This window comes from Anopheles gambiae, chromosome 3 (genome assembly GCF_943734735.2).
Source record: "Anopheles gambiae chromosome 3, idAnoGambNW_F1_1, whole genome shotgun sequence".
NCBI lineage: Eukaryota > Metazoa > Arthropoda > Insecta > Diptera > Culicidae > Anopheles > Anopheles gambiae.
In genome coordinates this window covers 88,787,965-88,810,920 of record NC_064602.1, presented here as the reverse complement: position 1 = coordinate 88,810,920, position 22,956 = coordinate 88,787,965, and the positions used below count along the sequence as shown (strand labels likewise).

The 22,956-nt window shown below is 45.5% G+C and overlaps 2 protein-coding genes and 1 long non-coding RNA gene across 29 annotated transcripts in view; 2 read left to right on the top strand and 1 right to left on the bottom strand.

The window, feature by feature from the left end:
• The window catches only part of LOC1280945 (patronin), a 63,625-nt gene extending 44,456 nt beyond the window's left edge, over positions 1-19,169 (top strand). For 2 of the 27 annotated variants that reach the window (XM_061655290.1, XM_061655272.1), the window contains 17 exons: positions 2,402-2,464; positions 2,751-3,317; positions 3,387-3,550; positions 4,894-5,019; positions 5,413-5,514; positions 6,198-6,302; positions 6,675-8,063; positions 8,141-8,321; positions 8,897-9,294; positions 9,375-9,611; positions 9,677-9,902; positions 10,294-10,371; positions 11,139-11,210; positions 12,361-12,462; positions 15,307-15,501; positions 15,659-15,941; positions 16,024-19,169. In XM_061655290.1, coding sequence (XP_061511274.1) covers positions 2,402-2,464; positions 2,751-3,317; positions 3,387-3,550; positions 4,894-5,019; positions 5,413-5,514; positions 6,198-6,302; positions 6,675-8,063; positions 8,141-8,321; positions 8,897-9,294; positions 9,375-9,611; positions 9,677-9,902; positions 10,294-10,371; positions 11,139-11,210; positions 12,361-12,462; positions 15,307-15,501; positions 15,659-15,941; positions 16,024-16,168 — 4,433 coding nt within the window. In that variant the 3' untranslated portion in view covers positions 16,169-19,169. Of the gene's footprint in view, positions 1-2,401; positions 2,465-2,750; positions 3,318-3,386; positions 3,551-4,893; positions 5,020-5,412; positions 5,515-6,155; positions 6,303-6,674; positions 8,064-8,140; positions 8,322-8,896; positions 9,295-9,374; positions 9,612-9,676; positions 9,903-10,293; positions 10,372-11,138; positions 11,211-12,360; positions 12,463-15,306; positions 15,502-15,658; positions 15,942-16,023 lie in introns of all 27 variants that reach the window. The other 25 variants (XM_061655286.1, XM_061655269.1, XM_061655294.1 and 22 more) reach the window with 23 other exon arrangements.
• Positions 674-1,676, bottom strand: LOC133392885 (uncharacterized). The gene is made up of 3 exons (XR_009765864.1): positions 1,538-1,676; positions 1,311-1,479; positions 674-1,238 (listed from the first exon to the last, which is right to left on the bottom strand). It is a non-coding gene; the product is annotated as an uncharacterized LOC133392885 (long non-coding RNA).
• An 878-nt stretch (positions 19,170-20,047) lies between the features above and the next one.
• Positions 20,048-21,841, top strand: LOC1280947 (dynactin subunit 2). The gene is made up of 4 exons (XM_320820.5): positions 20,048-20,229; positions 20,318-21,154; positions 21,218-21,320; positions 21,383-21,841. Exons 1-4 carry the CDS (start codon positions 20,194-20,196, stop codon positions 21,568-21,570), a joined length of 1,164 nt encoding a protein of 387 aa, XP_320820.4. The 5' UTR covers positions 20,048-20,193; the 3' UTR covers positions 21,571-21,841.
• The last annotated feature ends 1,115 nt before the right edge of the window (positions 21,842-22,956 follow it).

The window sequence follows — 22,956 nt, the reverse complement described above, 5'->3', positions numbered from 1 at the left end:
ATCTGAATGTGTATTGTTTTGTGTTTGATTTTTCAACGAGATGTGTACACCTCTTTAGAAGTTTAGCCATGTTCCGTTTTCGTTTTTCTGTTTTAAAAGTTCGATTTTCGATCGCATAGTGCAACTGTTTTACAACACAGTTTTTATTTTAACCGTTTTGTTTGCTGTAAACAATATGCTCTCTCTCTCTTTCTCTGCATCCATTACTCCATACCCACAGCGAAGTCTGACCGTCATTTCTTATTTACGTTCATTTCGTTTGATTGCATACATTTCACAGTTATTTTGTTTTGACTTCCCTAAATCATCGTATGTTGTGGGTTGTGTGGAATGTGTGGAATTCACTTTCCATGAAAGCGCACCGCAAATTTTGTGCTTGCCCAGACACACCACTTCGCAACCAGCAGTATGATTTGTTGCGAACCACCTCGCACACCTAGCAGGTCGAAGGCACACATAGAGGCACACAGTTCGAATTGCTTTAAAGCCACACACACGCACACACACATAAGCAAACATGCCCAACTAAAAGTCAATCATGAGCGCTACGCATCACCGTGTTCCATCTGAGCTTCTTTTTAAAACACGCCACAAATAACGCTGGTTTTAATGCCCCGGACAGAATGACATTTGCTACCACACATACGGTCAGTACTCAGGTACACCTATACTTTGCTTTCCTTTACGACGGGGGCCTGCAACGGATGGGTAATTTTCACTCAGCGCGCCTAGAGTGGGTGGTTTGACGTCTCCGATGCAGACGCAGTTTGTTTGAGATTGATAAGATACATCTCGCACCGGCGGATCTGTGTGTAACTGCATACAAAACGTTTCTCTAATGATGGAGTTTTAATTGGCGGGACAGGGGGATTTTGTTAGTTAAAGTTCGGTCGGAAGTTAAACCCAGATAGATACATTGAAACGATGACGAAGTTGTAGGGCGCACGTGTATATGATTAGATGATTTTAGGGTGATTTAATTCCCTTAAATCCAACGGCACGGAGTAGTCAGATTAGACGATAGGAATGAATACATAAATTGTTGATTTTATCAATGCCACATACGCTCAATCATCCTCCCCAGTAGTATAGCTGTTTGAGTATAGCAGCAAGCAAATGGGAAAGTGTAGCAGCACACAAAAGGAAGCTACTAATTGCCCGTACATTTTGCCCGTGGAGTTTTAGTGTTGGCTTCTCCCTCGCGAGCGGGCGATCACTTCACGATATACAATCAAGCCCTAAACAGAAAAAAAGCGTCAGCGAGCGAGTGGCAAACATAAAGCTGTGGTAATAGTGTACAGTAAAGGTACCTTTTCGTTAAATTATTGGACGTCTGAAAACGCACACCGAAGTCGAGGAGAGGTTCGCATGTGTGCTGCCTCCACGTACTGGTTGGTGCTTGCCATTTCACCTTCACTGAACCATTGCAATTGGATGATGATGGTGTGTTCGCGCGGCAGGAAAGCTGCTGAAACGAAACTAAAGAAGGAAAACACTCACACACACACACATACTCTGCTTCAAAAGCTCCACATACGGTATAGTGCCGTGTCCGGGCATGCACTCGCTCCTCTTACTCCTCGGCCCTAATATCCGATGGGTCCCCGTGTGTGGCTTGCGGTTGGCTCAGGCGAGCCAGTTAGTGTGCGGAAGTGGACCCAATCGGTGACGGTTTTTTGCTCCCGGGAGTGTGTGTGCTAGCGTTTTTTGTCTTGGTTTGTGCTGTCCGTCAAGTAATTCTGGAGAAATAAGGCAAGCGAGATAGAGCAAAAGAGCGAATGAGGGAAAGGAAAACAACGTGAAGAGGGAAGAAGGTGCTGAAATCATAAACCAACGAAATTTGGTTTGCGTGTATGTGTGTGTGCGTGTGTATTTGTGTGTGTAGATCTGTATCAGAGAAGAACCTGCGAAGCATAGAATATTGTTGTGCAGTGTTGTTGTCCGTTAGCTTTCGCCCTGGACGCCGTCGTTATGGTTCGACGAGCAGAAGACACGCGCTGTGGTAGTTGAGAACAGAGCAAGTGGTCGCGACGCGATGCGACGGAACGCCCGTATGGATGGACTCCCAGCTGCTGGACTGTTGTAACTGGTTCCAGTCCATATGCGTCCGTTAGTCGTCCGGTTGCGATGATATGTTTGCGTGCAAAAAAAAATTTCCTCGTGAAAAGCGTAGACGAGAAAGCACTAGCGAGAGAGAAAGAGAGAAACTAGCTGCTTGAGTTGCTTCGTGCAAAGATTGACCCGCACAGAACGGAAGAAGTGGTCGTTTGGAAGAGAAGGTTTCGGGGCTCGGAACGAAAAGTGTCTGGCGCGATGGCGCTGTTCAACCGGATAGGGCTAGATCAGTTGCTGAATCGGTGCATATTTTACGTTTTCAAAACCCTTCTCGTGGTGCTTCTAGGTGATAGCATCCCGGCAGGGCGGCCGAGCAATTGGGAAGAGTCGCGCAAGACCAGCTTCTCAGGTAAGAAGGTTCAATGTGTTTTACACACTACTGTTTAACTTCCCCCGTCAATGTGTCTAACGTGTTTACTATCCATCCCAAACTCACTCAAAATCATGCTTGCTTGTTTTGAAATTAGTTGATTGTTTTTTGTGTTGAATATCACTTTTTTGTAGTAAATTAGTTTTAATCAAACCCGACTCTATTTTCCCTATCTTCTACTAACGACAATATGTGTACTTAGCTCTCCACAGCAATTGAGTTGAAAATTGGTAATTAATCTCTGCTCCGTTTTCTTCCGGCACAGGGCGACGCTCGCGGCGCAATTCGTTCAGCGATGATTCTCAGCTGACGATTGAAAACTTTGGCGGATCGCAGGACCAGCTGAACACGGTCGGGCGCTTTGAGCGGGAGCGCAAAATCTCCAACACCAGCTTGACCTCAATCGAGCAGGTCGCACCGACCAGATCGTCGCTGGCGGATGCGCGCGGCTCGATACAATTCGGGTACGACACCGATTCCGGCAATGAGAAGCAGGATCGGGACACGGAAAAGCTGCCCGGAAGTGCCGGTGGCACCTTGCGGCGCCACAACAGCACCACGCTACATTCCACCAGCAGTCCGATGAGCCATTCGAGCGATGTGAGCAACAACGCGGGGAGCCGGGCCGGCAGTAGCTCGGTCGAGCGCGATCTCGTTGACGGAGATGGTACGCCGACGATGGGCGGCAGTGTTGGGGGAATAGCGGTCGCTGCTGCGGCAACCGTTTCCGACGTGGAGCTAACGCCACGGCGTAAGACATCGTTTGCCACGCTGCCAAACACCACCACCTGGCAGCAGCAAGCGATCAGCGTACAGAAGATGGATGATGTCGGTAAGTACACGACGATGTGCGGCTGTGTGTTGTCACCCTTCATTACACGCTATCTTGCTCTGCTTTTAGACGACACGCAACCGCTGGAAGATGCATCGAAGATCTCGACCATCAAGCTGAAGCTGGAGGAAAAGCGTCGCCTAATCGAGCAGGAAAAGCGGCGCATTGAGACCGCCTGGACGAGGCAGCTACAAACGGTTGGCAAACAGGCTTTTTTACAAGCTATTAGCAAGGTGAGGGGTGCACTGGAACCGAGAACCACCCGGGTGATGGTTAGGGGGTTTGGGTGGCAAATCTCTGTAGTAGTGTGTGTATGTGATTAATTCCAGGTGTAAAAATGCGCGCTGTTCTGTGAGATAAATGCTGCAGTAGTGTAATGAATTGGGTTTATTTGTATTGTACAAAGAAAAGGAATGCTAAAGCAGCATTCTCAGGAACAGCGCCAAACCAGTAGTAGATCAAATTGTACAGTAGAAATTATGTTTGTGGTAATACATCTTTTGTTGCCAATCTTCTTTTCTCGGTTCCAAGTTTTGGCACAAAATCTTTTGAGGTGTGTTCCTAACAGTAACGAACCTTCTGCTCACTAAGCAATGAATTCTGTAAAAATTTGCACTGATGGTTTTTAATATGACCGCACACGCACACAATATACACACGTGTCACTAATACATTCCTCGGTAAAAGGTGAAATAGGATTTCAAATTAACGGTTGTAAAGGCACCATGTTGATTTTCAAATGGCCGCACCCCATGATCATTCCTGGCAGCCTGGTAGCGGGAGTTGTGGTGCAATCGTCGTGCGATTCCTTCGAAATTCATACTTCCTCCCTTTTTTATGGAAGCTTTTTGATTTTGATTTTGATGTCATTCGTAAACCACACACACACCTTTTGCTTTTCTTTCTGTCAGTGTATGGAGACGCTTAAATTGTACGAGTGTGAAAATTTGGCTTTTGAGAATAACGTTTCGTTTTGCACTGAAGGGCCACTATAGTTTTACCAGCTGCTTCAGTTTTGTTCTAGAAATTGTTTTACTGCTTACAGACATACACAGCTACAGTTGTTTTTTTTTCACCCGTTTCACAGCACACCCCTATTAGTGCTTTCGTGCTTTTTGTTTTGCAATTTTACGCTAAATTTTCAATTAAAAAAGCACCAAAGTGTGAGTGAGTGTATGTGTGTGAGAAAGATTTATTTTGTGATAGACGCATCTTTTTTAAATTATATGTTTACGATTTCATGTTCATGCTCAAACAACAAAATCGTTTATTTTCTTTCATTTCGCCCGTTTTTTGCTGCGCCTTCCTGTATGCAAACCAATATCGACCAATCAACATACACCACCACCACCATAAACGCGCGCCTGTGAACTTGGGCCACGTTCTCTTCCCCCTTTCCAACATCACCACCAACTATCCCACTATGACCGCACGCGCGCGCGTTCGTTGTACATATCCGTTCTACCCATCGTGATCGTACCGCGGGAAAACGGACCAAACGATCCGTTATTACGGCGCACTCCGTACTTACCACCCCCATTAACCCCCCTCCGTTCTTACAACGACATGCGCGCAGAGCAAAAGTGGCAGCAATGTCGCCGGCGAGCCGGAATCCACCTCGAAAGAATCGAACGACGGGGCTACGGTAGTAGAGGATGATGAGGTTGTAGTAGAAAAGGCGGAACGACCATGTTCCCTCAAGGTACTGTAGGCGTAATACTGATATTGTTGGGTGTTTGTGTAACTATACTGATTCTACCATATTGCCTGCATATGCAATAAGTAATGTTAAGCCAAAAAGTGTATTTACTTCACGATCGGATCATAACGAAACAAACAAACAAACATTCTTATCCGTTGGCATTAGGCTGTTGATGAAAAATTTAAATCTTTAGTTCTAGATTGTTTATCTAATTACATTACAATGCATGTGGCTTATTTTACTTTTACGTTACAAAAAAAGCTTCTTTACCTCTATCTGCTAATGGGATTTCGAGGACAGCTTAATAGCTACCACAAGGGGATTACTAATAACATCGTATATATTTTTGTGTTCTTTCTCCTCTAACCATCTTGGGGTTGTTGTTATAATCAGGATTTGGATGACCACAGCAAGTATGAGCAGAAATGGAATGCACAAATAATCGAACCGAAGAAGACTCCCGATCTGGAGAACATGGACCTGGAACAGTATCAAGTAAATAACGTTTCCTATCCTTTCTATTTTGTTCTGTCCCGTTTTGGTGTTATTTGTTTTGGTTGTATGCTTGTGTTCTGTTTCCTTTTCTTTTTTTTTTTGTTTACGCCCGTTTTTTGCATTTTCGTGCATTAACAATATTGTGTACATCAATCATAAACCGCCTAACATTGTACCGCGCGTAACCAAATTCTAATCGCTCGTTTTGTTTACTTTCATATTCTTCTCTTCCTCTCTTTTTCCCTCTCTTTCACCACGATTCCCCTTGTCTTTTCCCCATTTTTCCCCTAAACTGCTTACATAATGCTCAAACATGATCATTGAACTACTATGATCACTGCCTGGCGCCGTACGTTTTACGCAACGTGTCGTTGGTCACGCGTGTGACTTCACCGTTGTGATGTGTGGTACGCTTTTCACGATCGCTTCACGTTTGACGCTTACTACTCGTACCTGAAACGTATCAAAACGGGCTCACCGTTCGTTTTCCCATGTGCTCACTAACAACCGTCGCCCCATCTAAACTCATGTTGCTCCACTACAACAACAACAACATCAACCAAAATAAATGCAAAACAAACCTCATTGCCTCACACACTTGAAAACAAAAAACAAAACAAAAAATCAACAAAAACCTATAGCAAAGCATTTCGAAAATGAACTCCAACTTGCACGATATTCAGGCGGACATACAGCGTCTCACCCAGCAGCAGAGTCAAATTCAAGCCCAAACCCTGCAGGCACAGCAGCTACTGCATGCGCAGCAGATTGCCAATCTGCTGAATCAGGTAAATGATCGCCTTCATTATCATCTCATTCGGGTGTTTCGTTCGGGTTGTCATCATCCATGAGCAAAAAAAGTCCATCCATTATTTTTCTCTAACGATTCAAAATCACGTACACAGCGTATCATACAAGGCATACAAGATGTGATAATGTTTTTTTCCACCTTTCCACATACCCTTTTGCTTTTGCAATGATTTTTTTACGATATTAATTCTTTAATACGCTTGAAGCAATATGGATGCTTTGAAAAACTTTAATGCATTTGCACATTGATCGTAAAAGTACACGACCGACGATCGGATGTGAAAAAATAACTAACATTTAAGTTAATGTCACATTCTAATAAGAAACTCCCCGTGTCCTCCATATTGTAGCAGTACGGATCGCAGCAAAGCATCCCGACCAACACGTATCGTCCGATGAATACTCAAATGTTCGGCTCTAGTCCACACCTGCCGCAGCACCAGCAGCAGTCATCGCCGATCAATTACGGGATGCGTCCACCGAGCCGCGATCCGTACCTCCACCAACAGCAGCAGCAGCAGCAGCACACGATGCAGTACATCAACGACCAGGGTCAGTACGTGCAGCCGCAGACAAACTACGGTCACCATCCGAACAGCAACAGTCATCTAGTGTACAGTCGCGAACAGAGCCAAACGCAGCTGATCAACGATCACAACGGGGGCGGCAACCAGTACCGAACAATGACCAAGGAAAGCCACCAATACTCCTCGAACCCTTACCTAAACATGGAGGTGCACCAGCAGCAGCAGCAGCAGCAGCAGCAATTCTACCACCAAGACTCGAACCACTACCGGGATCCGTACCAGCCGCAGCAACCGCAGCATCACCCGCAGGAGCTGAAAGAGCAGCACGGTGGGGGACAATTTTTCCTGCACGATAATAACAATTCCACACCGCCCCAGCCGACCCAGCGCCGCACCTGGGCACAGTCGGCGGCTGCAGCCGGGGTACCGCTCGGCGGATCGCCGATCATCACCGGGCGCAACGATAACATCAACAGCAGCATGGTGGACGTGAACGCGTGGAACCATGGGCCGAAGCAGCAGGGCGGCACACTGCCCGGCTACAACAAGTCGTCGCCCGCACCGGCGAGCGGTGGCTTTTCGCTGCACCACAACGGTGGCGATGGCGACAGCGGTTACGGTGGGGGCATTGGTCGCGGTGGTAGCGGTGGCAGCGGCGGCAGTCAACAGTCATTCCAGAATCTGTTCGAGGTGCACCATCCGCACCATAATATGGGCGGTACGGGTGCCAGTCCGCAGCACAGCAAGGTGCGCAATCAAATCTCGCAGATGATGATCAGCAACGGGAACAACAGCCCGCTGGCGAGCGGCGGAGTGGGACCGATGATGGGCGGCGGAGACTATCGGGACAATCGCAGTATGCCGCTGTCGCCCCCGATCGACGATATGGCACCGCAGAGCATTTCCTTCATCGGGGACGAGGACACGGGCGATATCGAGATCAACACGTCGAAGGGTGGTAGTCGCAACGATAGCTTTGCCATGCGGCAGCAGCACCAGCAGCAGCAACAGCAGCTGGATGCGATGTACGGCAGTAGCAAGGGGCCGGCCGGGATGCGCAACAACAATAACAACAATAGCCACAACAACAGCGCCGGTGGAAATGTGCAGGATCTGGATAAGCATCTGAGCAAGCTGAACATTACGAGCGGTAACCGTACTTACAGAATACCGTCGCCGACGCGACCATCTCTCAACTCCAACAGTTTCCATGTAAGTGGACGGAACCGAGGCTCTTTGTGGGGTGAAAAGTGTTTTGTACGTTAAACGCCCTTCTCTTTCACTCGCAGGACCCACAGGAGGATGTGAACGAGAAAGGTTTCTACATCTCGTTTGACAACGAACAGCCGAAACGGCCCAAGCCGCCACTACGGACAAAGCGCTCACCAAAGAAGGACAAACCGCTGGCCAGCGATTCGAACGACGTCGACAAACGCCGAGACAGTATGAGCGAAAAGCCATCGTCACGAGGTACGGATGCAGCACATTCTTGTTTCTTGTTTTCTTCCCTCCTCTCTACTAGCTTTCATCTGGATCGTAAACTCTCGTTAGTGATTTTATATTGCTCCCTCACCTTGCGGATCAGATTAATCATTTGCTCGTGCGAGCAGTTTTATTTAGTTCCTCGTGAGGCATTTTTGACAATTGCAACATGTTGCAACTCTCCGTTGGTACTTTCGTTACCTGCCCGACCATTGCTTCCTACACTTCGGCTCGAAGGTCGTTGAGAAGGTGGTTAAGAAGAAATGCTTCCAAAAAAACAGCCCCCTCCCATGTGGGTGCAGCTCATGCGGAACGGGCAAGAGCAGCAAACGCTACAGCCACACGTTGACTAAATATTGAACCCTCGTCGTGTTCCATTTTTGTTGTTGCTGTGGACAATGAGTGCAACTGAACGTCGTGCGTGTGTACACAGCAGTACACTAGTACACTCAATAAAATCAGTTAACTTTCTTTTTCCATCGCTCGAAACTTACCGGACCCTCCCCTTCTTTTCTTCTGCTCTCTTTCTCCGCCCTTCCGTAACCTCGCGTGCAACCGGAAAGTAGAAACGAACGCCAACAACTTCGGCACGTACAGCGTCAAGACGGCGAGCAGTTTCTCGAGCAGCTTCAACGAAGAGCATAACGCGTCGCACGCGCGGAAGAGCATCATCGCCGACAATAGTGGCGTGTCGCCGTTCGAGCCGGTAGTGCACAAGGTGAATGTCACCGGCAGTGGTGCGGCCGCACCATCCTCCCCGATGATGATGATGCACCACCAGCAGCAGCAGCAGCAGCAGCAGCATCATCCGATGGACCATCTGGGCGACCGGCGGTACACGATGGAGGACCACTCGATCAGCGGCAACGGACACTACAGCAGTCACAACAATAGCAGCGATGGGTACGGTAGTGAAACGGAGCGCAAGGCCAAGATCGTCATCGATGTGTCGAATGATCAGGTATTACCAGCAAAAGCAGACCGGTTGTGTTCCTGTGATGCATTCTAACACGTTTTTTTATCATTTACCCTAACCACCAGACCTCCGTGGACGAGATGGAGCGGAAGAAGGAGAAAATTATGCTCCTATCGCTGCAGCGAAGACAGCAGGCGGAGGAAGCGAAAGCGCGCAAGGAGATCGAAGCGATGCAGCGCCGCGAGAAGGAGCGCGAAAAGGAGGAGGAGCGGGCCCGCAAAAAGGAGGAACAGTTTGCCCGCCGCCAGGCCATCCTCGAAGCACACAAACTCAAGAAAGCCATCGAGGAAGCGGAGAGAGAAGTAAGCAATGCAAAGTGTTTTTACGATATGGATTCTAATACGAATTGTTCGCTATCTTCTTCCAGGGTAAGACAATCGATCGTGAGCTGCAGCTGAAGCATCAGATGTACCAGCAGCAGCTGCACCAGACGGCCCACTCGACCACGCCGACGCCGGTAGCGAAACTGCGCACGCAGAAGCTGACCCGTCCCCGGCCGAAAACGATTCACGTCGAGTCCGGCTCGGTCGATCTGAGCGAAGCGTCCAGCCTGAGCAGTCGGGGCAAGAAGGGCTCCAACTCGAATTTGACTGGTAAGTGTGCACGTGTGTATGTGTGTGTGTGGCTTCAGCTTACTAAACGCAGACCGCAAAATAAGAGAGACCGACAGCGCATCCATGTGTTGTTGAAGCAGCAACAATCCTTCCGTTTGGTTCTGCTTTGATTGTTGCGCGTTCTTTTATGCCTTTGAATTGATTTAATTTGATTTGATTTTTATACGTGTTTTTGTTTTTTGTTACGTTTTCCTTTCTTTTATGGATTCAATGCCGTGTGGCACCTTGTGCGAATGTTTGTGCGTCTGTTTGCGTATGTGCGTGTGTGTGTGTCGTTGATGTGAATCCCGTTTCGCATGGCTTCGTACTATGATTTCGATGATCTACACGACGATCCTGCCTTGTTTACTACCCCTCCGCGGTGCCTCAGGTCTCGGTATGCACAGTGCCTCGAACACGATACGCCGAGATTACTACCGGGGATCGCAGGATTCATTAGCAATCAGAGGTAATGTTATGTTTTTGTTTTCTTATTTTGAACCGTTTGCTTTAAATATGTTTACAATTTCTACACCTGATGAGAAAGCAGATCGTGAAGCATTTCTTTTCAGTTGATTTGGTTTATTCGTTGTTTCGTTATGATTATGCAATGTGTTTGTAAGGGTGAGAATGAATAGTTATATTGTGACGTTTATCGTTTTCCTTGTAACTGAAAATGATTTATTTTAATTATTATTATTGTTGAAAGTCTATACTAACATCGGTGACCAATTGGCGATTCGTTCGTTTCGTTTCTTATTGGAATGCAACTATTTCTAATTGCGCTGGTTTTACTTTTTAACGCCGTTCTTTCAAAATGTTAATATCAACAAACCCGAAGAGTTTTATAAATATAAACCGGTACCGTATGCAGTATGGTCGCCTTGGTGTAGTGTTAAAGGTCACTGTTTATTCACGCGTTAGTAATGTTAAACTGTATAAAAAATGAAAAAAAAGTGCTGTATTACATTTGGGTTGGTTGTAAATCTAGCTAATCAATTAAATATTTATTTTTCTTTCTTTCTTCTTCTATCTTCAATCACACACTTGCTTTATGCACCCACCGTATGTACCTGTAACTATTCTAATCCAAAATAATAATCAACAACTTCGACGTTGTTGTGTCCACCGATGGCGACACTCTGTACTCTGCTATATCACGCTCTACTGTATGCGCGGAAACACTATGCCACAACACAAAACTGCCTCAAAACCAAACAAAAAACGTATCTGTAGAATCACCGGACGAGTATCCCAGCAGTAGTTCAACGCCGATCGGACGCCGTGGGTCTTACAAAACAGGAAGAGGTTGGTGATGGTCTTTCTAATACTGTACTCAATACATAGCAACAACAACAAATCTGTGTCGTGTATACGTTTTACGTTCTTTCCCACTCCATATTTTTACGATCGCGAGATGCATTAGTATGATGCAGCGATAGTGGAATGCGCATTATGCTTTGCCGCGTAGTAGCTCGTAGCTCATAAACTAACCTTTACTAATCCCTACTAATAAATACCATTGATTTTAGCCTATTTGCCAAAATAAAACAAAAAAAACATGTGTTCCACTTCCATAGGTACCTAGAATAATGTATTAAAATTGAACCTTTAATTTTAAACGCTACTAAATTGCACCTTTCTTGTATTGCATGCCTTTAACTTTTACAACAACAAAAACGTATATTATGCTTGGTTTTCCATCCTATAAACTACTCATAAATATCAAACTTCAACCCAAATTCACTTCCAAATGCCTCAAAACTTTATGAGGCATATGTGATATGTACCTAGCCCCGAAATAAAGTGAATAGGCACCTTTTTGGAGCATCCACGCATTTTGTTGTGGTTCGTTCTCTCTTCCAAAATGTACTGTGCACTCTGTTTTGTTGTTCTTCTGAATGGTTGTAATGCTTTTTGGATAATTAATAAGTATTCCAACTTAATCTTAAGCATATATGGGAGCAGAACGCTTAAGGGAGGAAGTTTACGGCTTTACACAATTGTTCTTTCTTTTCCTTCGGTATTTTGGTAGCACACCACAGTGTAATAACACTTAGCAAGTTTTTGTTTCAGGTTGGTTTCTGTGTTGCGAGATCATTATCCTTACTGTTGAAGTGTATCTCGCAATCTTTTATTTATCTTATTTACAACTTTTTGTAGTAGCTTAAGAAAGTTATGATTTACAAACACAATTTACCCTCCCCGATTTACAGTTCAAAGTGTGTAGAATTTAGTACAAATCTAGCGATCGATGTATGAAACAAATGCATTCATATCAATCCGCTAGATACGAATATCAACGAACACAACGAAACCAGCAGACTCTAGAGTCAGACGTCGTTATCCTACCAATTATGACTCATCTCCTCAGAATAAACACACACACACACTCACGACAATCCACAATCCACACAAACACACAGAAAGCTCCTCATGTCTCATGTGCTTCTTCCAGAACCAGCCACGATCGAACGGGGCCGCACACTGTCCCGTATCTCGCTAGCGAAAGGTGCCAATTTCCGGGGACGTAAATCAAACTCCCTAATGAATCTATGCGGTAAGAATTCCAACTGTAACTTTCTCTCACCACTCCCCACTCTCTCTCTCTATCTATTTCTATCGTGCGCCATCCAGTTCACTGGTGCAGCAGTGCTGACCCTTCTTCCCCCAAACACCCAAACAAAACAGTCCCCGTCAAATAAAACATGTGTGGTTGCACATTTCTGGAAGTGATCACATGGTGATGGGCCGCACATTTGGTCTTAACTGGTCTTTTTGGCAATTTAAAAACGCATACACACACACACAACACGGTCTAATGTTGGGTTATACACAGTCAAGTATTTACAACAATTAGTACTTGCCGGTCACATTAACGATTTTTCTTTTACAATTAATTGGGTTTATGGAATAATTTAACGCCTATATGAGATGATTTTTGGTTTTTTTCTTTCAATACTTTTTTTACTGGTTTTTGTCCTCTTTTTATTTAAATCGTTAATTTCTGCACTTTCTATGGAGGGTTTCCGTTTGTTTATCTACACACATACACACACTCTTACTACTACTTCCGGTGAGATTTATCCTAACATAATACTAAAGGAACTCATTGTCTTACATCTGTGTCGCTCGTTGTACACTGTTGTTACTTTGCCACACAACGCACACTCACTCGCAAATGAATCGTAATTAGTCTCAATCGAGGGATCCCAACAGTAAATGCGCGTTCGGACACAAGCTGGCGAGATAAACAAATGATGGTTGGTGGTCGGGCGGTCGGTCGGTTGCACACAGCATGCTACCCAGTCCGATGCTACGTCATTCGTGTGTCCATTTGCTGCTGGTTATGGATGATGAGTCCAGACCCCATAGCACGCCAGTTATTTCGTTAGTCCGCCACAAGCAGCATATTGTTGATTGTAGCTCATATTTTTAGCGACCGAGCGAAGCACTCGGTTTGGTTCGGCCCTGAGAGCTGTGAGGAAGAGTTCTTATGCCGTTACGTTGTTTTGTTCACACAGTGGCTCCAAAAAGATAAGGATTTGATAGGGTTTTGATAGGGGTGCAATTAGAGAAGGTGGCGTGTAATGTTGCTGTGTGTTTCCTGTGCAACGATTAGCGAATTTGCATCGCTTAGAAGGTTCGAGTTTTCGCACCTAAACGATGGAAATTTCGACCGCCGTGCTGCTGCTGCGTATCATCGTCGAACGGTCGCCGTTCCATCGTACGTCCGCTTCGAAGGATTACCGCTGCACGAGCAGCAGGAAAACCTCAACCATTGGTACTGTGACCGATGTCTGGCAGTGTATCGCAAAAGCATCGAGGGTGGTGGAGGCGCTGAGTGTTCGCCACCGAGCAAAACAGACAAACTGATCGAACTTGTGCGAAAATCCGGCGTAGAGGAAGCTGTGAAGCAGCAGCAGCAACACGGTATGATGCAGCACTCGCATCAACAGCTGGCAAATCGTTCAGAAGTGAAGAGTCACGATGGTCACCGATCGTCAGCTGCTTTGCCAGGGCTGAAGGAGTGTCTGGTGAACGTGTTTCAGCGGCTAACGCTAGAAAGTGGTACCAAAAGCAAGGCAAAGCCAATCCTCCGCCGGCAGTCATTCAATGCCATTAGGCAGCGAAGGGATGAACCGCCGCCGGTTCACGGTATCAATGCAGCGGGAAGAAAGTTTTCTCCAACCAAAGTTACTGCCGCTGTTACTTACTTTACTGGTGTGAAAGGTAATCGACAAGAACAAGGTGTGCAATCAGCAAAAAATGAGATGCGTTGGAATTGATGGAATTCTTAAGACGATCATGTATCGGTAGCATTGAATTAAAGTAATTTTAAGTAACAAATTGTAAACTAACTATCACATCACAACACACCCCCCGTAGTAGCATTTGAGATGATGCTTTTGCCCCAGGCGAGGGCTTTAAACGCGCTGCCCCATTCCTATTAATCCGTAACAAACTAACCGTAATTAGGTAGCATATTAACAGTAAAGTAGGATGCAAGGTGCAACGCACAAACGCAATATGTAATATTACCCACTAGTAGACACATACACACACACACACACATTCACTCACAGTGACCCGTATTAAACACACTCGTATTTAGTTCCGGTTGATGGTGAAGGTTCCTCGTTTTGTTCTCCATGTGGAACGAAATGGTTGCGTGAATTTGGGTCCTTATTCGACAGTCGTCGTGTCATGACTTTTCATTTTCATATCATGTTTCATCTTTATCGATTTAATTTGTTTTCTTTTTTATATTACAAACTTGTTTTATATTATTTGTTTGCTTGTTTTTCATGTTTTTTGTGTGTTTTTATTGTTTTATTTATTTTTGTATTTAATCTAATTGGATTTTGAAGAAAAAAAACTAACTGGAAATCATGCTGCATTAACAAAACGAACCAATGCAATGCTGCTTAATAACATTAACCCATGATGTTTTGCGCTGAACAGCAACTTCTAACGGTTGTGAAACTTCCTTTTTTTCCCGTCCTAAAATTAACCTGCTCGTCCCTTTTCTACACTCCTCTTCCTGCTACCTGTCCCATACCCTTCTTGAACACATTGAACATCCCGCCGCCGCCGCTGCTGCGTGCTGCACACCTGCATACCGTGCCTGAACGAGATTTGACTGATTGAAATTTCTTTTTTATATTGTATTCTTCCACTCCCACCCCACACCAAACATCTTTCTCTATTCTCATGGCACCCAAAAAACTCGACCAACTGCAACTCCTTCTTCATTTGCGTGTGCGTGTGCTCGTGCCATGCCATATCATCGCTCGCCCGTCGTGCGCGCTCGCTGTTGTTGCTCTGTTGTGCTCCCGCTATGTGGATGTTGTGACCGCGCCTGCTCCTACCAACACACACACACGCCACTAACACCACCCAGACTCCGATTCCGGTCTGGGACGGGCGACACCACCGAGGCGAGCACCGTCACCGGGAATGGGCCCGTCGAGCCGCCATCTGCCTTCGCCGTCCGGGCCGGGCTCGCTGCCGCCCGGGTTGATCACGAAGCGGCGCGGCTTCGACGACGGTTCCAGCGACATCTCGTCCAACGCAAGCTCCATGATGGATTACAACGGTCTGTAGTTGTTGTGTTTTCGTGCTCTCTGCAAACCATCATCAAGCTCGAGCTTTTGGTTTAGCGTTTGCACTATAATGTGTTTGTGACCAAATGACCTCCCCCAGACATGAGAAGTTCCATACTAATGCATTGTTTTTTTCGCTCCAAATTGCAGGACCGAGATTGTACAAGCAACCGGCCACAAAATCGAACCGCGGCATCATCCTGAATGCCGTCGAGTACTGTGTCTTCCCGGGTGCGGTGAACCGCGACGCCAAGCAGAAGGTGCTGGAAAAGATTGCCCGCTCGGAGGCGAAGCACTTCCTGGTGCTGTTCCGCGATGCCGGCTGCCAGTTCCGCGCCCTGTACGGCTACTGGCCGGAGAACGAGCAGATCATCAAGCTGTACGGTACCGGCCCGAGCCAGGTCGATGATGTGATGTTCGACAAGTTCTTCAAGTATGACACCGGGCACCACCCAACTTTCGCACTCAAACAGTGTAAAGTAACCGCTTGTTTTCCCCTTATTTCTCGTTACCAGATACAACTCGGGCGGTAAATGCTTCGCCCAAGTGCACACCAAACACCTCACCGTCACGATCGACGCGTTCACGATACACAACTCGCTCTGGCAGGGCAAGAAGGCGAACCTGCCGAGCAAAAAGGATATGGCACTGGTGATTTGAGGCTCGCAACCGCCGCCGTACACCCGGAATGTCCGGAGTCCACTGTCCCCTTCGGTCCCTCCCGCTGCTCCTCATCGCTCTTCCCACTCTACCGACAGTATCACGCGTCGTGTCGTGTCCCACCAACGGTCCAACGACGACAGTGGCGACAGTAACCGCCGAGCAAGGCAACAGTCGTAGTACAGTCTCATCCCCTCCACTCAACCAGCAGCGAGTGTGTATGTTGTGTGTTTGAGGGACGGTTTACGGCCGTGATTAATATTGCACACACACGTGAGGCCTAGCACACATTAATTTGCATATTATTTCAATAAGTATACTTTGATGGAAATACTTGTTGTGCCCTATCCACCGGATTTTGTGGGAGGCATTATCATTTTGTCGCGGTTTTTTTTTCTATATGATTGTATTTTTCTTTCTTTTTTCCTCTTGTCCTTAAATATATCCTTTTTTGCTCACGTCCATCTTTTGACGACTACCTATATGTAGCAGCGGCAGCAGCCGTAGCTGCCCTATGCGTTCGTGGTTGGTGGTGGCTTGTCTCCCCACCAAACGATGAAGTGTAATGTTAAGTTGTTCTAACCAATTTAATACTGAAGAAAACAAAAAGACAACCAGTTGTAGTGTGCGTGTGCGGCAAGGCACGGAAAGATACACGTGCTGCAGCGGAGCAGTGTAGAATGATGCGAAGAGCTAAGTCATCCCTAAGTTAGGCTACTAGCGTGGTAAGAGCTTTGATTATGCGTACTTCTGTTTGCGTACAAAACGGATACGTAGTCGCTATTATCTTCCTTTCTTTCCGCACGGTATTTCTATTTTTGAACCTTTTTTAAGGGGAGGGGAGAAAGTCCACCCTTTAACCACAAAATACTGCACAGTTTGTTGTTCGGGTTTGTGCGCTCTCGAACGCCGCATCTCCCCCTTCGTTGTTGCGTATTCCCCGACATTCCTGCAAACTAAAAATGTATCTCTTTCGTTTTCCTCTTTTCACACATTAAAGTGGCTCCTTGTGAAATGTCCTAACCACCCTCGCTCAATCTATCCACCCTTCTTACCCTTTGCTGTACTGTCACTGTAATTTTATAAGTTGAACAGAGTGAACCATTACAATTAAAACACTGAAAGCAAGCAAAACTGATTAGCATTGTAATGATTGAGGTAAAGAGCACAGAGATAACGTGTTCCGCGATATAATACCAGAAAGCGACTCGCGACGAGACAGCAACAAAAAAAAAACAACAACTAGAAGTCTTTTAGAAACGTTAAACCATGAAAATACATAACTACTAGCAATTGTGAATGCGCGCATTAATTAAAACAAAACAAAAAAACGCTGCTAAAATAAATTATTAACAGGACACAGTTGCGCGCTTGGGAGATATTATTATAGCCGGAGGTGAGCCCGGAAGTAATACACAAAGGTGTTATAAATTATAAAGACTAATTATTATTGTACCGCTAATAATTATTTGTTAAACTATTATCCTTTTTTTATTTTCACCCTAATTTCACTCACTATCTCTCCCTCACCCGTATTGTTTTGCCTTGAGCGCGATATCGCCGATCGCAGAAGAGGGGAGAGGGAGGGTGGAATCTGAAAGTCGTTATCAATCTACTGACGGTTAAAGTAATCTTCTCTAGTTCGAACGTCATAAACACACGTTCAAAAGTAATATTATGATTAATAATTATTATAATTACACTCCCGCAACGTTGTCGTTAGTTGCAGCTGACCATCCCTTCCAAAAAAAACAGCAAACGAATCGATATAACACACACACACACTACCCATATTAGTAACATTATGTTGTAATGTTTTTTTGAACTGTAAAATATTTGCTTACGTATTAATGATTTGCGCCAGGCGTGTGGAGACAGAGCGGCAGCGCGCATGTGCGCGTGAGTTGAGTACGTTGTGCGTCTCGAGCGCGCACGCGGTAAAGAAATTAACAAGTAATAGGATGAGTCGATAGAGTCCGCGCGTATTCCGTATGCGTGTTGATGACGTACGTAGTCGTAGCGGTGCGCTAATCCGTCATTTTATAATACTTAAGTTTAAATCAAAGATCAAATATAATCGTTTTTATTAATATTTCCTTTTGGTCGTTTATTTTGATTATTGTATATGTTTTGCTCTCTCGTAGCCCGTTTCATTTCTAATTTTGTTTCTTTATTGTTTATTTATACACAGCATCGTGTGCAATATGATCCACCTCGAAAAGGCTGGCTGGTTGTTGGCGGTGGGGCGGGGATACATGTGAAGAAATCCATTTTGTAATGAACGACTTCAACGATAATATCAGTGCACTTGAGGCGCAAACAGTTTGTAAAGCAGCAGCAACAGCAGAACACGTTGCTGTCGAAAGAGAAGGAAACACATCAATAACGAATCTTAATCTCAAAGGTGAAAGGCGGAAGAAATACCTACACGAAACTATTAAACTCTACAAGCCTAGCTAAAATTGTGTGAATAGACATTCCTAATCCTAACCACCACAAGTTGGCGCCAAGTTGGCAGTAAATGATGATGATGATAACCTTTTCGAAAAAAACACACCAGTTTCCCCCCGTTCGTGAGTAAAAAGAAAACATTTATTGTGCCGCTGTTGTTGTACTTCTGTATCCGTTACTATTGCTCTGCCAAACGTTTGCCTCCTTCAAAAGTTAGCTCTCATTTTGCTATTCTCGTTAATAGATAGCGCGCGTAGCCCAAACAACAAATGATGATGATGGTTCGTTCCTGTGTGATGCGCCGGCGTGTGTGAGTGGGACTGAGCGGGAAGAATTTGAAGAGGAGACATACATACTTAATGCGATAGAGAAAAAAAACAAACAAACCTTTAACACAACCCACAATGCGATAGCTCTTTAGTAGAATCAGAATGGAAACAGTAAGTCCATAGCGCCCCTTATTAATTGGACCCATTAGAATGGGAATGCTGTCCTCATTTCGATAGCAGATGACGAATTGGAAAGCTAGCAACAATATAGTGGATAAAAACAGCCCCCCTCCCCCTACTTGTCCCCAAGAGAAGTGGCGAGCGATTGTCTGATTGCTTGGGTCGGATTTTTAGCAAAGTAGCATAATATTTAAAAACAGCAAAACTAACCCTTCCCCGTTTTTATGTCGTTGTGTCGTACTACAAGCTCTACTCCCAACATCGGTGTGCACGGAACTCGTCGGAGAAAGTGTGGTGAAAGCGGAGGCAAGAAAGTGGTTTTATGCGAAGAAGGCAAAAGGAATGGTTAGCAAAGAAAATTTTGATTTAAATAAGCAATTAATATATAAAGCGTATCTTTTCGTTTAAACACAGCATCAAACCGTGTTTCGGATGATAATTTGAAATAAGGGTAAAATCGTTTTAGGGAAAGGACCGTGGACCGTGTGTTATCTAAAAGAAAACTAAAAGCTTTAGAACCTGTTCGTAATGTGGAGAGTGGGTGGTAGGTGGTGAAAAAAAGACGTTTGTCATTATGCGCCCCCAGTTCTTCCTTGGTTTTCGGTCGCTTCAAAGAAAATAGTTGATTTTTGCTTAGTTCTTTACGCTTTGGATTTGATTGGCGGGCGCCGCGAGAAAGTGAAATTGGGAAACTAGTAAATGGGAACATCTCTTGCACGTTTCGTTGCCTGTGAATGTATCATAAATTGAACCAATAAATTAAACAATTTCAATAAGAGATCGACACGTTGGTGGTGTACATTATATGCCCGGGAAAAAGGTAAGCATTTCCACAAACGTTCAAGGGTGATGCGAATTCAACCGGCGTAGAACAGTTCTCACTTCCGGTTAGCGCCATCTACTGTTCAACCGGAGGCGAAATTATTTTCAAAATGACAGTTGAATTCGACCGGTTTGCGCAACTGACAGTAGCTGTCACTTCAGCATCGCCCTTCCCGTTCTCCCCCCCCCCCCCCTCAGGAGTGATGTCATCCACTGTCAACAATTTCACGTACACCGTTCATCAGCGTAAATAAAATTCGCTTTTTCGTGTGGCTGTAACTAAAAAGCAGCGAGTAATAAAGAATGGCGGATCCGAAATTCCAATATTTGCCTTATATCGTAAGTATTGAAAGATTAGCTTTCCAACACATGCAGGGCAAATAGAAACACATAACCCGACTGACCACTGATCTCCTCTTCCTTTCAGGCACACGACCAACCGGACGTCTACGAAACTCCGGACGTGAACGAGGCGGAAACGTCGGACTACGATGAGGACGAGCCGGTGAACGATGCGATCGAGCGGCTGCACATCTCCACCAAGGACTCGATCGGCAAGTTCCGCGGCAAATATCTGACCGGTGAGGTGGATTTTTCTGACGGGATCGGGCGGAAGAATCGGCTCGGCTATGACGCTCGCAGCCTGGACTACGAGCTGGCGGGTGAGGGTGAGCGGGAAACGCCGCTGCAGCGCTGCCACCGGCTGAAGTGCGAAATGAACGAGCTGATGGAGGAGATCGAAGCGTCCCGGGCGGACACGGGCCGCACGGCGGAAGAGAAAGCTTCCCACGAGACGGTGTTCGGGGTGGTCAGCACGGCCAAGAAGGTGCTGGAAAGCCTGAAGCTGGAGCAGGTGATCGGTAGCGAGGTGGTGGCCGGTGGTGCTGGCGGGGGCGATGCGGAAGCGAAGAAACTGATTGCGCAGATCGAGGAGTACAGGAAGACGGGCGCGGTGTCGAGCAGCGATCCGAAGGCGGTCGCGAACGAGCTGGTGCAGAGTGCGCGCGTGGCACAGCTGGAACATCGGCTGCACCAGCTGGAGGTGGCGGTGGGTGCGAAACCGGAACGCATCAGCCGGCTGGCGGGCACGACCGGCACGGGCAATTTGATCGAGGCAGTGCAAAACATATCGGCCAAAGCGGCACTGCTGCAACCGTCCCAGCTGGACACGATCGAGCAGCGGCTGAACAATCTGCTGCAGCAGATGAACAGCATACAGGAGAAGTCGAACGCCACCGGGCAAGATCCGAACCGGGAGCAGAAGGTAAAATTGCATTTTGCGTTATCTTTCCGTTAGTTTGATGGTAATTCTTTCTTTTCTTTCTAGATCTTGGAGCTTTATGAAATCGCGAAAAGCACCGAACCGATCGTACAGGTCCTGCCCGACATATTGAACCGTATGCTGACACTGGAATCGTTGCACAAATATGGTAAGACGTGTTTTTTAATTGAAAAAAGGGTCTTATTAATCGTTGTCCCTGTCCCCTCACAGCCACCAACTTTAGCAAGCTGTTCGCGGAGCTGGAAACCACACAAGCCTCCATCCTCAATGGGGTGGCCGCCAACAAGACGCTGCTCACCGGCGTGCAGGAAGCATTCGCTCAGAACCTGGAAAACGTCAACAAGGAGGTGAAGAAGCTCGAGGAACGCATGACCAAACTGCAGCAGATGATCAAGTAGGCTGTAGGCGTGCCTCCGGTGTAGAAGATAGTCCATTCTCTCGTAAGCTGTGTCTGCTGTGTGGTAAGAATGCTTCGTCACAATTATTCCACCCCTCTTACTGCAATGATACTTTGTTTTCGTCCGTGTGAAAAAAAAACAACTAAAAACGTGAATATTTATTTAATCGCAATCTATTAATTTTAATTATTCATTGGTCGCAAATGTTAAATGAAGCTGCTTTGTGCAGGTCGCTGAACGGCGGCATGATTTATTCCAAGTAACAACTAAACAATTAGTTTTTTGTTTTTTTTTAGAGTTGAAGATGACATTTGTTGAAGAAATCTACGAATAGCCCTTACCAATTGTGAATTAATATTAATATACACAAAGGTTTTACGAAAACACCGTCAAGTTGCGTCAAGGTGAAAGTGGTTAACAATCCAAGGATTCCTTCGATCGATTTTCCTTCGCTCTAGAGAACGCTATCTGTGAATTCTGGGTAAGTCGTAGGTCGTAAGTCTACCTAAAAATACTGCAGACGAACCTGGGTTTGCCGATATACATTGAAAAGATTATGGAATAAGGCAAATCTTTACCTAACTCAGGTCAAAATCTGTAACGGTAACAACATCGAAATCGTGGTGCTTGTCAGGAAGAGGCAACCGATTAACCAGTTTGTCTGCACCCTGTGCAAATACTTCTTAACGATAGGATTTTTCGTGCATAATTACATAGTTCCAGTCCTCATTAACGCCTCATAATGAATGACTAGACGGTCCGTCCTGCTAAAGGTAATCCAATTGGTCACGTTTCCAATGGAGAGGTTACAACCCGCCTAGCTCGACCCAGTTAGATTTGGGTAAATCTGATTCAGATTCATGAATTTGAATTTGAATTTTTGAAATGATTCCATAAATCTGAATCTCGGTTGCAAAGATTCATGCATTTCAAAAGATTCATATATTTCGAAAAATTCACGAATCTCTAGAACAAGGTCCTTGAAAGAGAGCAGGTCGAAGCGTTTAGAGTAAAATGACAGAAAGCCATGGGAAAATTTTGACAGTTAAAGTGAACATTGTTTATGTTTAGCGATGGACGTTGCTATGGAGTTAATGAGATTTTTGTTCAGCATTTTGCACTCATTTCATTTTAGAATATTATAAGAATTAGCATCTAATTAGAATATTACGTGGCTGATTCAATCCAAGGATCTAATTTATCATTCGTCGCCGGGTTATAAGAAAAGGACGGTATACATATTGTACCAGTGTGTGTCGATTGAATGTTCCATTTTATTCTCAGTGTTTAATTGAAAGTAACTAGGACTTCTTTTACCCAGTTCGAACATGTCAAACTTTTCGTTTTTCCAGCAGGACCGTTGCAAACGGTAGTGGTTTGTGGTCA